General features: G+C 44.5%; 2 protein-coding genes across 2 annotated transcripts in view; one reads left to right on the top strand and one right to left on the bottom strand.

Moving 5' to 3' along the window:
- T265_00673 (hypothetical protein) overlaps positions 1-11,631 on the top strand; it is a gene marked incomplete at both ends in the record, with an annotated part of 13,637 nt that extends 2,006 nt beyond the window's left edge. The window contains one exon of the mRNA XM_009164501.1: positions 11,498-11,631. Coding sequence (XP_009162765.1) covers positions 11,498-11,631 — 134 coding nt within the window. The remainder of the gene's footprint in view (positions 1-11,497) is intronic.
- Positions 1-16,324, bottom strand: part of T265_12604 (hypothetical protein) — a gene marked incomplete at both ends in the record, with an annotated part of 26,803 nt that overhangs the window by 7,153 nt on the left and 3,326 nt on the right. Inside the window, 10 exon segments of the mRNA XM_009164525.1 lie at positions 2,012-2,224; positions 2,858-3,058; positions 5,011-5,174; positions 6,519-6,646; positions 8,547-8,626; positions 9,360-9,513; positions 12,604-12,821; positions 12,862-13,565; positions 14,344-14,692; positions 16,013-16,092. Coding sequence (XP_009162789.1) covers positions 2,012-2,224; positions 2,858-3,058; positions 5,011-5,174; positions 6,519-6,646; positions 8,547-8,626; positions 9,360-9,513; positions 12,604-12,821; positions 12,862-13,565; positions 14,344-14,692; positions 16,013-16,092 — 2,291 coding nt within the window.

Here is a 16,324-nt window from a genome sequence, read left to right as displayed (position 1 = left end):
AGCTTCTTCATCTTCATTGAGAGTAGCCATCAGCACACATCCCACGGATCACCAGTGACATTCGAACTTGCAAATTATCGGCTAGTAGCGGAAGAATGAACAGTTCGACCACGGCTGACTGAAAAGCTATATCCTGTTTAAGAGCGAGCTAATCACACTGCTGATCAGTCGCGCGTGGCCGAACGGTTCAGCATAACTGGGAGGTTGCGAGATCGACGCACACTTTTGAAATAGACCAGCTCCACTCACGGACATTCAGAATATCCTCATACTACCAACAAACCCAACAAATGAGTAGTTCATGAACCGGAGGGTGGGCACGAAAAAAGGCATGATTGGAGTTTACCGTGTTTTCGAATATAGATATTATTGGAAAAACGATCTCGAACCACAACTGATCGCTATGCGGTTAATTTGTGGTTGATTTGCTGCGGTAACCACGTGATCCAATGTTCCTGAAGGATCCGCACCTCGGACAAATAGATTATTATTACGGAGCTGCCTGAAGCAATCACGGTTTTCAGTTCAGGAACATCTGTGTGATTCTATCGCCAAGTCTGTTTCGACTTTCCACTAGCATGTACAGTGATACGCGCCATCCGGAGGAGTCCCTTAGGGTCTCGCCGTAAGTCACCTCTCCGTATAAGTGACGCGGTTAGTTGGAGCACATACAGATAATATAAACGTGTTACTCGGTTATTCTGCTGATTCAAAGAGACCCGACTAGTCTAGTTTCAAGTAGTCAAAACACGTCAAACATGCGAGTTAAAAAAATATTGGCACCAAAGACTGCTACAAGAAACGTACGCTGGCCACCCAAATAACTTGATAAGAGGTAACGGAAGAAAGCACGAAGGCTGGGATAGTGCAAAGATGTCTAAGCCTAGACATAGGTAGTGGAAATGCTGAAGTTAGGTTTGAATCACGGACCTTCAGGTTCGTAAGCTGGCGCTATAACCACTGGGCAATCTCGAGCTCGATAACCTGATGGAACTCGAATTGAAAGACCGACGGGCGCAACTCCGAAAAGGTAATTACATACTTATCCTCCCAGGCTATTTCGCGAAGTGCTGTGAAACTGCATTACTTCGCCAAGTCAACAGAAGTAACGCAGTAAATGTGCTCACTGGAGATCGTGTCTGTTTTTGGGATTTAGCTGGCCAGAGCATTTGAACACTCACCCATACAAAAAATCTATACAGCCCTGAGGGCAGCTCAGATCAACCCTACACCACAGCAGAACTGGAGATCGTGTCTGTTTTTGGGATTTAGTTGGGCAGAGCATTTGAACGCTCACCCATACAAAAAATTTATACAGCCCTGAGGGTAGCTCAGATCAACCCTACACCACAGCAGACAATAAAATGGGTCAGCTGAGCGAGCATATCTTTCAAGACAACGTGAAACTATAAAGCTCAAAACAAACCTTTGTATGGGATCTGGGATCACTCGGATAACCTACATTGTGTAGAACTTCCATTGGCCCGTCCGTCATAGAAAGGCAACTTTTCACGGGGACGGAAATAGTGGCCATGTTAGGCGGTGGAATCGGATCCACACACTCAGAGAGGATTCGGATTAAGTTTAAGACTTGGTCCATTATATGCAAACCGGTATTTGAAAAGCTGCCCATCCACCGATTGGGGTACAATGGCAGCTTTTGGTGGTGTGGAAATGTTGGGTTTACTTGGTCGGTCGTACATGAAAAGTCGAATCTGACTGGTCGTTCCTAGTGACTATGACAGGACTGCTTAATTCTTAACTGATGGGAAAGAAAGCCCGCTCAACACTCTATTGAACTTGATGGAAACCGAATCACTGGATGTACACTAATTTGAAAAAGCTGAATCGGCCAGACTGTGGGATTCTCCTGTCGAGCCCGTCACCATACAAGATATTATTGAGTTGTACAGCAGTAGTTGGTATATGTTGTCATTCTTGTTTTTAAATCGGGAAATACCAGATTTTATTAGAAAAAAAGACCCAAGACGACAGACATTGGACAGTATACCTGATGCGAGCGATCGGATACAGATGAGCCAGGAAACGTGGAAGCATTGGGTCCAGTCTTCACGACGCCCACATCATCAAGCTCCGATGGTTGTGGTTTATTCAAATGTTTTGCTTTAGCCTGGACAATTTCTAAAGCCATTTCTGGTGTAGTTTCTCCACGTCGAACTTGAGTGATTAGTCTCGCCATTCGAGTGCGGTACATAGCGGCCACCTGTATCGAATAGAAACAACAGAGGCACGTGTAGAATTGGAATGACACAGGGAGTATTACACACAAACGCACCAGAAAACGGGTTCATAAAAGAAGGCTCCTGGCCGTCATCATAATGAAATACACGCATTATGTATTGAAGGAAGAAACAGGCTACGACCCTAAAATATCCTAAACCACCGTGGCTTACGGTGGGGGTAATGTTTATCATTCGGTGATGTCGGGTACTGAAAAATCTTCCAGAAATCTCCGTAATCTTTCAGTGCTCCCCGACTAACTTTTACCCCACAAAAAACAAGGAAACAAGACACAATTCGATGATAAGTCAAAATACGATTTGAGTGGCTTCGATAAGTAATACTTTGGCGACAAGCGCTAACTCTCAAACTGCAAAACTTCAATCGACTGGATGTGCAAGATCGACCGTAATCTGGATGCACAATTTCGTGCGAACTGACAGAAATTCAAGTTGAGTATGTAGAAATCTGTGTCAATTAAGCACGTTCACAGTGGGGGAGGTTGAGACAAAATTCAGAGGGATCCGTGCACAGAGTAGATCGCGTAGGACTGTATGGTGCAAGATGTCCCACTAACTAAGACAATGCGTGCAAACGTGTATGACGAAAGACTGACCTTTGATTCTTGGAACATAGCGTACTCCGCCGTAGCACAGACTTTGATTAGAGAACCGTCGTCTTCGTAAGGAAAATGCGATTTCATTGCAGTCAACAGAAGCTGGAATGTTTGATCTCGAGCTTTTCCGGTGATCCCGGTGAGGGAGCGATCATTCGGATTGAGGAGAGACGATTGTTCCGGGGCAGCAGCCCAAGTAGACTGATGAAAGTCATGGAAATTCATACGGATAATGTTATTCGAAATCGATACATGTTTGTGAGAGCAACTGAAGTTCAAATGAGAAATTACACATACGGACAGTTGTTGCCAACGTTACCCGTTGGATGCTGTATTCGAAGATCCGCAATGCATGCAGGCTAATTGCCAAACTCGGTGAACAGACCAATTGGCACCTGATGAAAAATCAAAATGCCCGGTAGAAATTGGCAAGCTGGACTAGCTTTCTTATTACATGTAATTTGCGCGAGATGGCTCAAGTGGTTAGAGCGCGAATTTACTGACCGGAAGGTCCGTGGTTCGAACCCGACTTCTGCATCTCGACTTCCCCTGTCTAGGGTTGGACAACCTGGCAGTATCCCAGCCCTCGTGCTTCCTTCGGGTAGCATGGCAGCTAGATACCGGAAGAATGTTACAGTTGGGCGATTTTTTTCTTAATTTGCGCGTAATATGACGATGCAGGGGACCTTATTGTGATGGATAAATACCCACACAACCAATAAAAAAGTACTGACGGGAGATGGCTCAGCGAACCCGACGGAGGAACAGACGGCTCCCATAACAGGAAAAGAGGTCACAGTAAAACCACTTGATCCAATGGGCTTTTAGATCAGATGAAATATTCCCATGGAGTCATAGAATGAGGTTTTCGGTTTTCTCCCTCCGATTAATATGGCTACAAGATCATAAGATATGAAATCTGAATTAAAGTAAGGTGCGCTATCAGCTTCCACACAACGGTCAGTACAAGATACCACTAACATGATTATGTGCAGCTAAGTGGTATGCTTAAGCTGACGACCTGTGGAGACACCTCGGGTGTCTGTTCAGGGTCGTGCCAAGTGGTGTTTGTGCAAGTACATTCGCAGTAATCTACATATTAACATAGGGATATACTTGTTGCTTAAATCGGGAAAATTAGGTTTCAAAAATGTTAGGAGCGGGATGACCTAGTGGTTAGAGCGCGAGTCTATTGACAAAAGGTCCATGGTTTGAACCCGACCTCTGGATCCAGACTTCCCCCGTCTAGGCTTGGGGTAACCTGGCACTATTCCAGTTCTCATGCTTCCTTCTGGTGGAATGGCAGTTAGGCACCGAAAGGGTGTTACAGTTTAAGGATTTTTGAATATGTTGAAATATTTCCATAATCGCTCAGTTGTAAACACCCTTTCGGTGCCTAGCCGCCATGCCACACGAAGGAGGCACGAGAGCTGGGATACTGCCAGGTCGCCCAAGCCTAGACAGAAGAAGTCGAGAAACAGAGGTCAGGTTCGAACCACGGACCTTTCGGTTAGCAAATTCGCGCTCCCTCAACAAAACGCCTACAAAGAGACAGTTCTCAAAAAATTAAAAATCAAAGCGGCTTGACAAGTTCTCCTGATTGTTGGTGGGGGGATTTCAGAAATTTCATAGAAGAATTCATCCTCTAGGTGAAGCCACTGCATGCTGAAAAGCTGGACGACAACGTAAAACTGTGTCATCCATAATGAAAGTCTTTAGCAGTGCGCATTTCACCAAACTAACGAAAGTTTCGAACTGTTAAGTGTTAAACCGGAAGTTTGCGGTTTGGAACTCACTGGAATTTCGTGAGATCCGTACTGCTGACGATTCCCGATAAGTAAACAGCTGTACAGTGCTTCTCGGATTCTCAGCATACATTGGCTTCACTTAAAAGATGAAATCTCCTTGGAACCTTGAGTCAAAAGCTGCTCCACGTAACTTATCCAGTACGAAAAAGAAGTATCCGTTGGCGAAAGTTAGTGTTTTGCACGTGCACAATATGCTCAAATTTGAGATGTCCAAAGTAGCTAGGTCTCAAATGTGTACCAATGACGCGAATTTATTCATCCACTAACAAGACGGGCTACCAAAGCCACGGCACACCTTTAAAAGGGCGAAATTCTCAACACAAACAGGTGGATGGAAGACATTACCTTTACGTCACTCCGATCAGCATTTGCTCGGCGCTTCCGAAACTCCTCCTCAATGACCGCCATTCTGTCTTTCCGTTCATTTTCTTCTAACTGGCTGGGACTAGCAGCTTCAGTATCTTCATCAAAGTAAGCGTTGCTCCATTCCTGTACATCGGTTGTTGAATCTAGACAGTGAAGAAAACAGGTGACGGAAAGTGAGAGTATCATGTATAGGTTCAGCAGATGAAATAAGGTCGATGGAACCCGACAGCCCACAAGTGGAATCCGCCTGCTTGGGACGTACCACAGAGACGTAGTCATAGAATTTCCATCGATCGTACGTTCCTCTTGAGCACCAAACAGTACATACGTGTAATTAAACGATCAAGTGCAAATTAGCCCGGTATTACCGAGAGGCCTAACTGGATCTCAATTACATATCTCATTGGTGATGTTCTTCAACCGAACGGGCTGTGGACATATTTGCCAATTAGATACGAAATGCAATGGACGAGCGTTGAGCCAGGTTATAAGGCACGGAGGGACATATTTGCCAATTAGATACGAAATGCGAGATTTGAGCCGGGTTATAAGGCACGGAAAAGAGACTTATGGGATGACAACCTAGGTGCTGTAGCCGGGTAACGTCGGGACAAGCAGACTACTGATAAATTGGAGTAGTACAGCGAAAGCTTCAAAACGTGACACCCGAGCTTTCGGCAACAGCCTGATGGGCAATTTGTGTGACCTGACGAACTCCACTCGAGGAAGAATCTGATTAAATGCGCCCCCGATACCGCTAGACTAGAGACCACCAATTTGAAGAATTCGAACGCAATATTTTTCAATGGATATTCCGCTCTGTGAGTTGAGTCATTCTATGCTGAAACGCCAGGAAGCACTGCATATCTTGGCACTCACCAACAGTGCACACCCCACGAATCTCCAGCAAGATTCGACCTCACAACCTCTGGCTAGTAGGGAAAGAAACCGACAAACAGTATGATCAACTTGTAGTGAGACAAGGCGTAGTGCTGCATATTCTTACGTATTGTGTTAGCGTTTGATACTTCCAGCTAGAAATCATGGAAGAGAATGCTAAAGGGGCATTCGATTCTACACGATAACTTACCGGAATCAAAGGCCGAAAAGTACACTGGGTAGTAATATTAGGAGAGGTCCGCAGGTTACTTACACTTTGCCGGTGGAAAACCAGTATGACCGGACGAAAGTACCGAACTCTGATATACGCATTCGGAGAGCCCGATTCCCAAAAGCTGGTGAATAATCAGAGCTGCTCAATACAGCCTGTGTGTAAAGAGGTTGCCACAGTGTGTGGACAAAGGTTAAACGCTCTCATAATCCAATCGCATGAGCATTCTGACAATTCCTCAACTTAGATTTGCGCCCTCTTTTGATTGGACAGAGTAGGAATCAAAGTAAAGCACCAAAAACATCAAGACATAAATCTGTGATAGTGTATTGTCAGTTGTTCCACAATGGGAACTCGAGGTCATGTGAAGACTCACTCCACGCTAAACTTCGAAAGGCGGCAAGATTATCGCTCACGCGGTTTTTATTGACACAAACATCACACCGATTGATGCATCGTGGAGATTCATCATTGAAATAATCGGCAAGCTGTCGATGACGGCAACTAAAAAGGAAACAGGTCAATGAGTCAGCTTGGTAAAACAGAAGAATAAACCAAGTGCGCAAGCTCAGGAAATGAAAGCAGCATAATCAGTTACGCATTTATTTGATAAAGAACATCCCGTTAACAGACACGGATACACTGGATTAGATGGCACACGGGAGTTAAATACCTGATTAATTTTACAGTAACTAAGTTGAATGTGCGGTATCTTTTAGTTTTCAAAGTGTCCTGAAAACTATGTGATATCAATAACCTTAATCAAAAATAAACGACATCGTTTACTGGGACTCAAATGCGCTTTGTCTTGCCGGAAACAATTTGTGGACTAGGTTATTAACACCAAAGACGGAAGATCCACAACTTCTATCCATCGTGAAGAACGAATCCAGTTTGACTGTAAGAAACAGCGGATACACTTTTGACTAAAAAGCTAGGCACATGATGCGAATTGTACTGTATGTGCCGTACCAGATATTTCGTAAGCCTCAGGTTCACAGTTTCTAGGTCGATTCAGCCTATTGGGATAGTGCCCCGTATCATTTTGATAGGCCAGACTACAGAAAAGCACAAGTTTGTTGCTTCGACCTGGTTAAACAGAGTCTTGTAATCTGTTTCGGTAGTTTGCACGTTTATCAGCTGTTCCAATAGGTGGTCTGCATAAAACAGACCCCAATCAATCAATTTCCGTTGCAGTCTGGATACATGGGATGACCTCAGTCTAGTTTAGCTTATGAGCCGCGGATGACTGTCATGGTATACTGTTTCGAGCAGCTACATTTCGCTCTACGGGCNTTCAAGTGCCTATAACCTGTGAACTGGAATTGGTTGATCTAAGGGTGCCCTAGCCGGGTAGATGAACGAGACACTGCAGTCTGCTATCTGATAGTGTCGGATAAAGAAGCGCTCACCCAAGTCGTAACCAATGTTGAGCATATACGAATGCATTCAGTATTGTGGCCTAAACCAGTAGTTAAGACATGTGTGTGAATTGGTGAGGACTGAACGATGCGTTGGTGTTTGCCGATTTATCGAGAGGGCCTGATTATATGGAGGGAATGATTCATTAGAACGAAATGCAACTGCAATCATTAGTGTATGGAAGCAACGGAGGTCAACCCATCATAGTGGTTTCATTGCTCAAGCTTTAGATGCAGTAGAGAAGTGTTGTCCTCAGGTTAAACACTCACCATCATCATCGACAGGATGACATCAGCGTTCAACATCAATGGTTCGCTTCCGCACAAACATGATTTATTTGAAAGGAGTATTGTGAACAAAAGAACAAAAGCGGAAGGGGAACGGTCAAACACTGGGAACATTTTTCTCTAATGTGACCTTTGAAGAACGACACACTGTCTACTTTATGCAACAATCAATGCATTCAGATTTGAAAGGAGTATTGTGAACAAAAGAACACAAGTGGAAGGGGAACGGTCAAACACTGGGACCATTTTTCTCTAATGTGATCTTTGAAGAACGACACACTGTCTGCTTTATGCAACAATCAATGCATTCAGATCTGAAAATTACTAGGTTAAGGTTGTGCAGCTAGGTAGAAATTAACAGCGAAGTTGTGGCTAGCTCCCGAGAAGAAATCGCTCAGCTGTAGCACCATTTCGATGCCTAGCTGCCATGCTACCAGATGAAAGCACGAGGGCTGTGGTACTACCAGGTTACCCAAGCCTAGAGAGGGGAAGTCAAGATGCAGAGGTCGGGTTTGAACCCCGGACCCTCCGGTCAGTAGATTCGCGTTCTAACCACCTGAGCAATCTCACGCCTTCCGAATAATCTAGCACTTAAAACGGTTCTGTCACATCCGGTGAACGACTGACACAGAATATCACTGGCTTCGAGCACTAGGGAACAAGAAAGACTAAGTTCTGAGAATATAAACACTTACATAGTGGACTCCACGAAGTTGACCATTTTCTCCAAATCGTCCTTACGGTGGGCATGGTTTTTCGAGTCGGACTTTCTATGCTGCAAACATTGTGAGATGAAATTCGAGTGGAACGGGCGCAAATTGAATGTAACATGACCGGATAATCTGCATTAACTAAGGAAAATTAGTTGTACACGCAGCGTTGAAAAAACTGGTGTAGCACGTTGCGGGACACTAAAAAGGTGATAAACCCATTAAAAGCTATACTGTCTAAGTCCGCAACACAACTTAAAAAAACATCCATTCAAACTGTTCAATGGTCAATTCTAGGGCCTTAGATGGTAAATGACGAACTGGAAATATTATCCTTGGTTGTCAAACAGCGTGATACGAAAAGAGTGAACGCCATCAAAAATGGAGTGATCTGTCTGCACGTTATGTAAGAGAACTCCCTAAGGATCCCAGCTACTACAGTCGGTTTGCATATGAAACATGTAACCAATTGTAAAAATATGGTTAGAACTCACCAACGGTCAAGATAAAATAGGAAAACCGACCGGCGCTGAGAACTGATTACTCCGCATAATAAACCTCTCGGCCATACAAACTCAGCCCTCCCGTCTCTACACACACATACATACACAGACGTTCTCAGAAAACTGGTATACAAACACTCTGCAGGTGCCAATAAACAGGGGCTGTTCTACGTCGTTTATTTGTGTCACTCTTTTGGTGCATAGATGCCATGCAACCAGAAAGAATAATGGTTGTCGAAGACTAGATAGGGGCGACCGGGAACAGGAGTGTGTAGAACCCAGCAGAACAACTCACATTTGTACTTTGATTTGTCAGAAACATGACGGTATTTCTTTCCTGCTTTGAGTAGTAGATGCGACAGAAGGCTTGTTTGCCATCTCGACCGGCGCGTCCGGACTCCTGGTAATAAGATGCAATACTCTTCGGCAGAGTCCAGTGGAAGACAAACCTACACAGAGGCAGAGGTAGTTTGGTCAGCGGAAACGAAAAAAATGCCATTAAACAACTATGTGGAGGTCATAAATTCAATGAGGGCCGAATAATTACTGCACAGAGAAAGTAGTTTTCCCAGGGGGAGCATGCTAGTGTCTGTCATAAGAAGCCTTGATTCTGGTGACCAGAACTGTCATCCAATGTTGAGAATCCATGAAATGGATGTTCAGCTTCTAATTGGTCGTGTGAAGTACCCAACTGGGTCTTGCACTAACACACCTTATGTGATATCCAACGAATTCATGGATAAAGAGGCCTCTTAGTCTAGCCTCACTACCCACACCTGTCGTAAATGGCCGAGGGTGAACCGGTGTGATGCTAATGCTTATGTAGCTAGACGGCTGAAACACCGTTGCTGCTCACTATCAGAGGAATGCGTTACTGATGGAACGATAACATTAGACGTTCAAAGGAAGGTCCAAAGGCAGACAGAGGTCGAATAGGTCGGCTGAAAGCCTCAGAGGAGATAGCTAAATAGATGACGTAGTAGCAACCATACACGGCAAGGGAAACAGGAGGGAGCCTGTCATCATACAGTATGCCTCCTGAAGGAAATGAAAGCATGGGACCAAAACGTTTTCACTGGAAAATATCAATAATTCGCAACAAACGAAGAATGAAATAAATGTCTCATGAGGAATACGCTTTCACTCTATCCAAAATGTAGTGTTTCACTAAAATGAAAATCACCAGAATGAGCTTTGCCCACCGAATTCAGAGTACCAACCCAAATCTTCCGCATCATGTTTCGACCATACAGTAAAGGATAAGGTTCCACATAAACTTTTCCGAGGTGACGGAAGCTGACGAATTCAGCTACATCTCGCTCGACCTACTCGGATCGATATTTACGTATGTTAGTTGTTTCACTCGATCACCACACCTGAATGAATGACTTCGGGTCAATCGATCAGGCGGATGCTCCTACCTTGATCACGGCCTGTTTTTGATAGCCGTTGCGTCAGAGTCAGGTGGTTTTAAAGATTAAAAAACCAAACAACTGCAGAAGACTGAATCTTCAAGTACGACATAGGGCTGCAGAGAACTAAGGTATTATGCCTATTGATAAGTTTCCAGAAGGGCACGACAGGCAGTAATTTGTCCGGAGATTTCATCGCGAAACAACTAATCGGAGTAAACGATTTGCATAACACAAAGCACCGAATAAGTCACCAATAATAATAATAATAATAATAATAATAATAATATTAATATTAATAATAATAATAATAAAGCCATATACCGAGCGGGACGACCAGCAAAGTGCAAAAACGTGCGAACCGAAACGGACGGCAGCTGTCGGAAGGCGCAGTCAGAACAGAGAATGGAAAATACTGAAAACAACGGTGCCCGACAAACCAATAAGCTAATAAGAGCTCAGACTATGTGCAACATAGACCTGGAACGGGCGAATAAGCAACCAAAGGACCGGAACCACCGGAATCACATTAAAGATGTAAGCTGTTTTAAGCTAAACTCTATAAACCCAAATATAAGGGGGAGGCAAAATCAAACCAACAGCGCCCTGACGATGTCTTCTCGAATGATGAGAAGACACTTGCAAATCAAATGTCAAGTTCAGTAGGCAAGAGAAATAATGAATCCACCAACAGTGGCGCGTAACCTGATGCTTGGTGGGGAATCAGAATACCCGGAGTGACAGAAAGTTGATCAACCTAATGTGACTTGAGTGTGCAGGACGTAGATGCAACTACCGGTGAATGGGGTTTTCTGTTCCTGTATGCTTATGGCTAAGGATTCGCGAAGTACAGGTCAGGAAACGAGAGGGACCAAAATCAACCAGAACACAGTAAAGTGGTCGCACATTCCTGCCTAGAATCCATGTGACTCTTTACACAAATGGTCAAAAACCCTGCAGAACACGGCAAATAACCAACCCCAGGGGCATCCATCCTGTTTAAACGGCACCCCATTACCAGCATGCATCGTTAGAACAATTACTGATGATGGGAAAGATGAAACTCAGTATGTCGTGGAACTCATGTTGCGAAAACAGGAGAAAGCTGCCGACAGAGAACTGATGAAGCTGAAGTCAGGACGTTCCACTGATTAGAATAACACTCTAGGCCTACATCCCAAAAGAGAGTTTCGTCAGCTGCTTAATTAAACCAACTTGCAACGACGACGGGGAATATCTTGTTCCCTCCAAAACTTGAAAAGACCTCAAAGTGTTTGGGCTTGGGGTTATACAGCGCCACAAGCACAACTACTCTAGTTCTAAACCGTTTCTCGGTACTCAGTTGTCGGTAATTGTTGCGAGAACAGCACCAATATGCTTATCACATACATTTCCAGAAAAAGGAGCGGCCTAGGTTCTCTTTATCATTCCTCCGTACCACATTGTTTCCTATTGGTGTGATCATCGGTTCAGGTGACGTGTGTCTCAGTTACTGTGCCTGTCAATCATTGACATCCACCTCATTGAAAATTCCAGGGTTTTTTTTTACATACCACGAGTTCAATGTCTTGTCCGAAACTGTCTTTATAACAGTGTTTTAGGTGCACCTGTACGCTACCCAATTTCGAAGTTCGCCAACACGGGTGAATTGGAGAAGAATCACTCAGATATAAGACCCATCCTGTGCCTAGCTGCCGTGCTACCCGAAGGAAGCACGAGAGCTGAGATACGGCCAGTTGGCCCAGGCCTAGACGGGAAGCCGAGAGACAGAGGTCGGTTCGAACCACTCGGATTCGAACCACGGACCATCCGCTCAGTAAATTCGCGCTCTAACCACCGGCCAAGGAATAAGCAAACTTCGTGGGCATATTATGTTCCGTCAACCCAGTGAATAATTAAGCGATCAAACGTAAACACAAAAATCACACTACGGAGACAAGGGTTGGAAGTCCGTTTTTTGGGTTGGCTACTGGTCCATGTCCTGGTAATCCACAAAGGGTATTTAAGAAAAGAAGCGGAAATACACTTTAGATTGAAACTCCCAGAATCGTTAATTGGAAACGAGATTTAGAGAAGTGCCCAACCCCTTGAGAATTGTTGAAAAGCTACAAAATATGGTAATCTCACCTCACATTGGCCCGATCCACACCCATGCCAAAACTGATTGTTGCAGCCACCACTGGAAATACTCCAGCCGACCAATCGTTCTGCACATTTTCGCGGGCTGTCTTTGTTAAGCCAGCATGATATGCTCGGGTGGGTAGCCCGCGTCCACTCAAACTACTTGCCATCAGTTCACAGTCAGATCGCGTTCGACAATAAACGATGCCGGACCCGATGTGATCCTAGGTATATGAAATTTAAAAAAATTATTCAGCTGCTTACCCAGGACTTCTTTACTGATCCGTCCCAAGAGAGGCAAGCCGACGCGTAACTGAAAACATCCTCATGAGGAGTTTCACAAAGATCAGAGAAAGTGACGTCATAAAATAGATTGGGGCGAAAGACGCCGCATTTAAAAGTCCGGAAGCCGAGAGACGGTGAAGACAAACCACCTTTGCCGGGACTGGACAATCCTAACTTTAAGCTTTTAATAATATCATCTTGAACACGGGCCGTCGCAGTGGCAGTGAGAGCGATACACGGGATATTCGGAAAAAATGTTTGACGGGCCTTGCCCAGACCCAAATAAGCTGGCCTGAAATCGTGGCCCCATTCCGAAACACAATGGGCTTCGTCAACCACGAAATAACTGATCGCATCTTTATTTGAAAGACTGTTGGCGAGAACAGAGAATGAAGCAGTCTGTATCTGTTCTGGGGTAACGTACAATAATTTGGGGAAATGTGGGGAATATAGTGAAGTATGTAAAAGACTATCAATAAGACTTTGGCGTTGTTTTGAATTCAATTTGGAGTTTATTGTTATGGCGTTTATTCCGAGGTGTTGCAAGTGAGCAAGCTGATCGTTTATCAGAGCGAGAAGAGGGGACACAACCAATGCAACACCAAGATGGCAGACTGCAGGTAGCTGGAAACACAAGGATTTGCCAGAACCAGTTGGCATGGAGATAAATATGTCGTGTTGACCTGCAAGGCGCAGTTAGCGTAACAAGAATACATACGTCGAAACACACAACGAACAGCTTGCTCTTGCAAGGAGCTCTTGAAAGATGAAAGCTTGAAAGTAGAGGATAGAGCATTAGAAATGCTAAGCACTCCGTCAGGGGACGTCATCAGTGAAGTAAACGGAAGTGAATGCTTCTATCGGGTTTTGAACGCTCTGGTTACTTGTAGCGTCATTCAAGACGGTTCTGCAAGTCAAACGACAGTATGTAAACACAAGTAATTAAAGCATTGTACACGAAGATAATGAACACCAACTGTGAGAAATCAGAATCAAAAGCTTCTCAAGGAGCAAAAGATCCAAAAGATCCAAAGTATCGATACTTATCACTGTCAACATATCAGCAGAAAATGATATAGCTTGCCTGTACTTTTTTGGGCTAATCAGAGCATAGGGCAGAATGATCTAACCCACCAAATGCTTTTGCAGTTCACAGGCAATCGTATGCTTCTGGAAAGCACTGACTTCAGAAACGAACACCTACTCTGAGTAAGCTGGCGCCTATCTAAGGCGAAACAATCGTGGCGACAAATTAGTGATGTGGAGTTTTAATCAGAATTCTTTTCTTACATAATTCGATGAGACCATTATACGCGCCTTTATGGAGCATAGGTTGCCGTCTGATCACTTCAGTTAATCCTGGTTAAATATAATATTCAGCCATTAACCATGAACCAAACGTAAGTTGCTTCAAGCCGTTGAAAATTCACTCGCGCCCTTCTACAGTCATACTTTGCTCACTCTCAATTTGCGACATTCTGGAGGAAGGATTAAGAATAAAATCCTCGATAGTCGACGGCTCGATATGTGGAGCATATGGCCCAACTACCGCAGCTGATTGTGCTGGATATTTTACGCCAATTGCACAGACAAACATCCATTTTCTAATCACACGGACGCTATTCGATACCGTGTAAACATAAAATATATCGTTCAGCGAAAGGGTACCCTTTCGGTGTCTAGCTGCCACGCCAGCTGAAGGAAGCATGAGGTCTGGAATACTGCCAGGTCGCCCGAGACTGGACAGAAGTCGAGATGCAGAGGTCGGGTTCGAACCACGGACCTTCCGGCCAGTGAATTCGCATTCTAACTACTGAGCCATCCGCCTCCGTACAATGAGATGGTGATGTCACTGCGAAGGTCATGTGTACCCAGACTACAGATATCATCTACAAAGTATAGACACGTGCAACATCTCGTGCTCCCTATCTTTGGCTTTTTGCGGAGTAATTTTCCAACATGTCGTAGGTTTTTGCCGCTGTATTAGAGTCCGACTCAAGCATTCATATATCCACATATTTTGCTATGCGAGCAAATAATCTACTCATAGCACATTAAGAAAACACCACTATTCCACTTGAAAATCCAGATGGAAGGATTAATGTGCCATCGAATACGCGAAAGAGACGAAAACATCTGAGAAGTATGGTCTAGCATATGCTAGACCGCCATACAACCGACTAATAACCGAGCTGTGCTGCCAGGGATATGGAGATCACACGCCTTCTGGTATAAAGATGACTACCAGCACAACAAATTGGGAGCAATTTGAAGCAGACCGATATTGCAAAGTAGGCACAATTACCCGGAGACCAGTGACCACTGAAATCGAACAGCTGTAGTATACTACAGCGTGCATATATGCACGCTATGGAATCACCAAGACAGTGATTCTTCGAAGGCGGGTGTTCGCGACAATTTCTGTGGATGGAAAACAGGAAGAGTTCTCATCAGCCGAAGCCCAATATGTAAGGTTATACATCACCAGTACTCATATATACATCAACCAACCGGACACACCGTATACAGAGCGGCGTGTCGATTGAACGGATGTCAGTGCGGGCTACGGACCAAACGAAGTCATGCACTGATTGGTCAGAATGTCATCGTCGATAGCTCGATACCTCCAAAACTTCACGGGGATTGTAGCATAACCTTTTAAAAACTTCTGTGATGACCATGTAAATACGGTTGTAATACTCTTCCTTTGTCTCCATAGAGGGTGGTATGAAGCGACCGTGCCTTCTGTTCTACTACAGAGTGCGAAATTTAGCCGTGTGAGCCACGCTGATCGTCAGCGGATCGGGTGTCGGCACAAACACGAAAGGAATGCGACTGGAGCCAAACAATCCACATAAGATTCAATGAATCGAAAAACTTATGGCTAGCTTCAAGTCACAGTCATCTACGAAAGCGCCCCTCACGGGATCGCCACCAAAAGAATTATTTCTTAGGGCCGACACCAGCGCCCAGGGACTCAAAGGGACATCTTTCTGATCAAACCGCACCAAAATACCCAAGAATCCAGGAAGGTGAAACTTTGCCTCGAAATTCTAATCAACACCAAATCTGGTCTTCAAAAAGTCGGTGTTGAAAGAGCTACACGTAGCAATGTTTTTCACGGATTCACGGATTGATACACAGGATCGAGGATTTTGCCCAAGTTTCCCGGGTCAGTTTTGTTCTTGTCGGTCAGTGGCTGTCGTTCACCTGAAAGGCACAAGTGGAAAAGGGGTGTAGCACTGCTCTTTATGTTCTCAGTTTTGTTTAATTTTGTTTAATGAATGTGTGTGCGCTGAGCTTGAAAATTTTCTTGCTATGTCCCCGCCGGGTGTTTGGTGGGTCAACGGTAAAAAACCTGTTTGCTAAGCTTCGTTTAAACAGGGCGTAAGTGAGAATTAGGACCCCCCGGAGGTGACGGTACTCCAGGGGAAAGAGACCA

Source organism: Opisthorchis viverrini, assembly GCF_000715545.1.
Source record: "Opisthorchis viverrini unplaced genomic scaffold opera_v5_6, whole genome shotgun sequence".
Classification (NCBI taxonomy): Eukaryota; Metazoa; Platyhelminthes; class Trematoda; order Opisthorchiida; family Opisthorchiidae; genus Opisthorchis; species Opisthorchis viverrini.
Note: the sequence above shows the minus strand (reverse complement) of the source record. Positions and strands in the feature narration are given on the sequence as shown.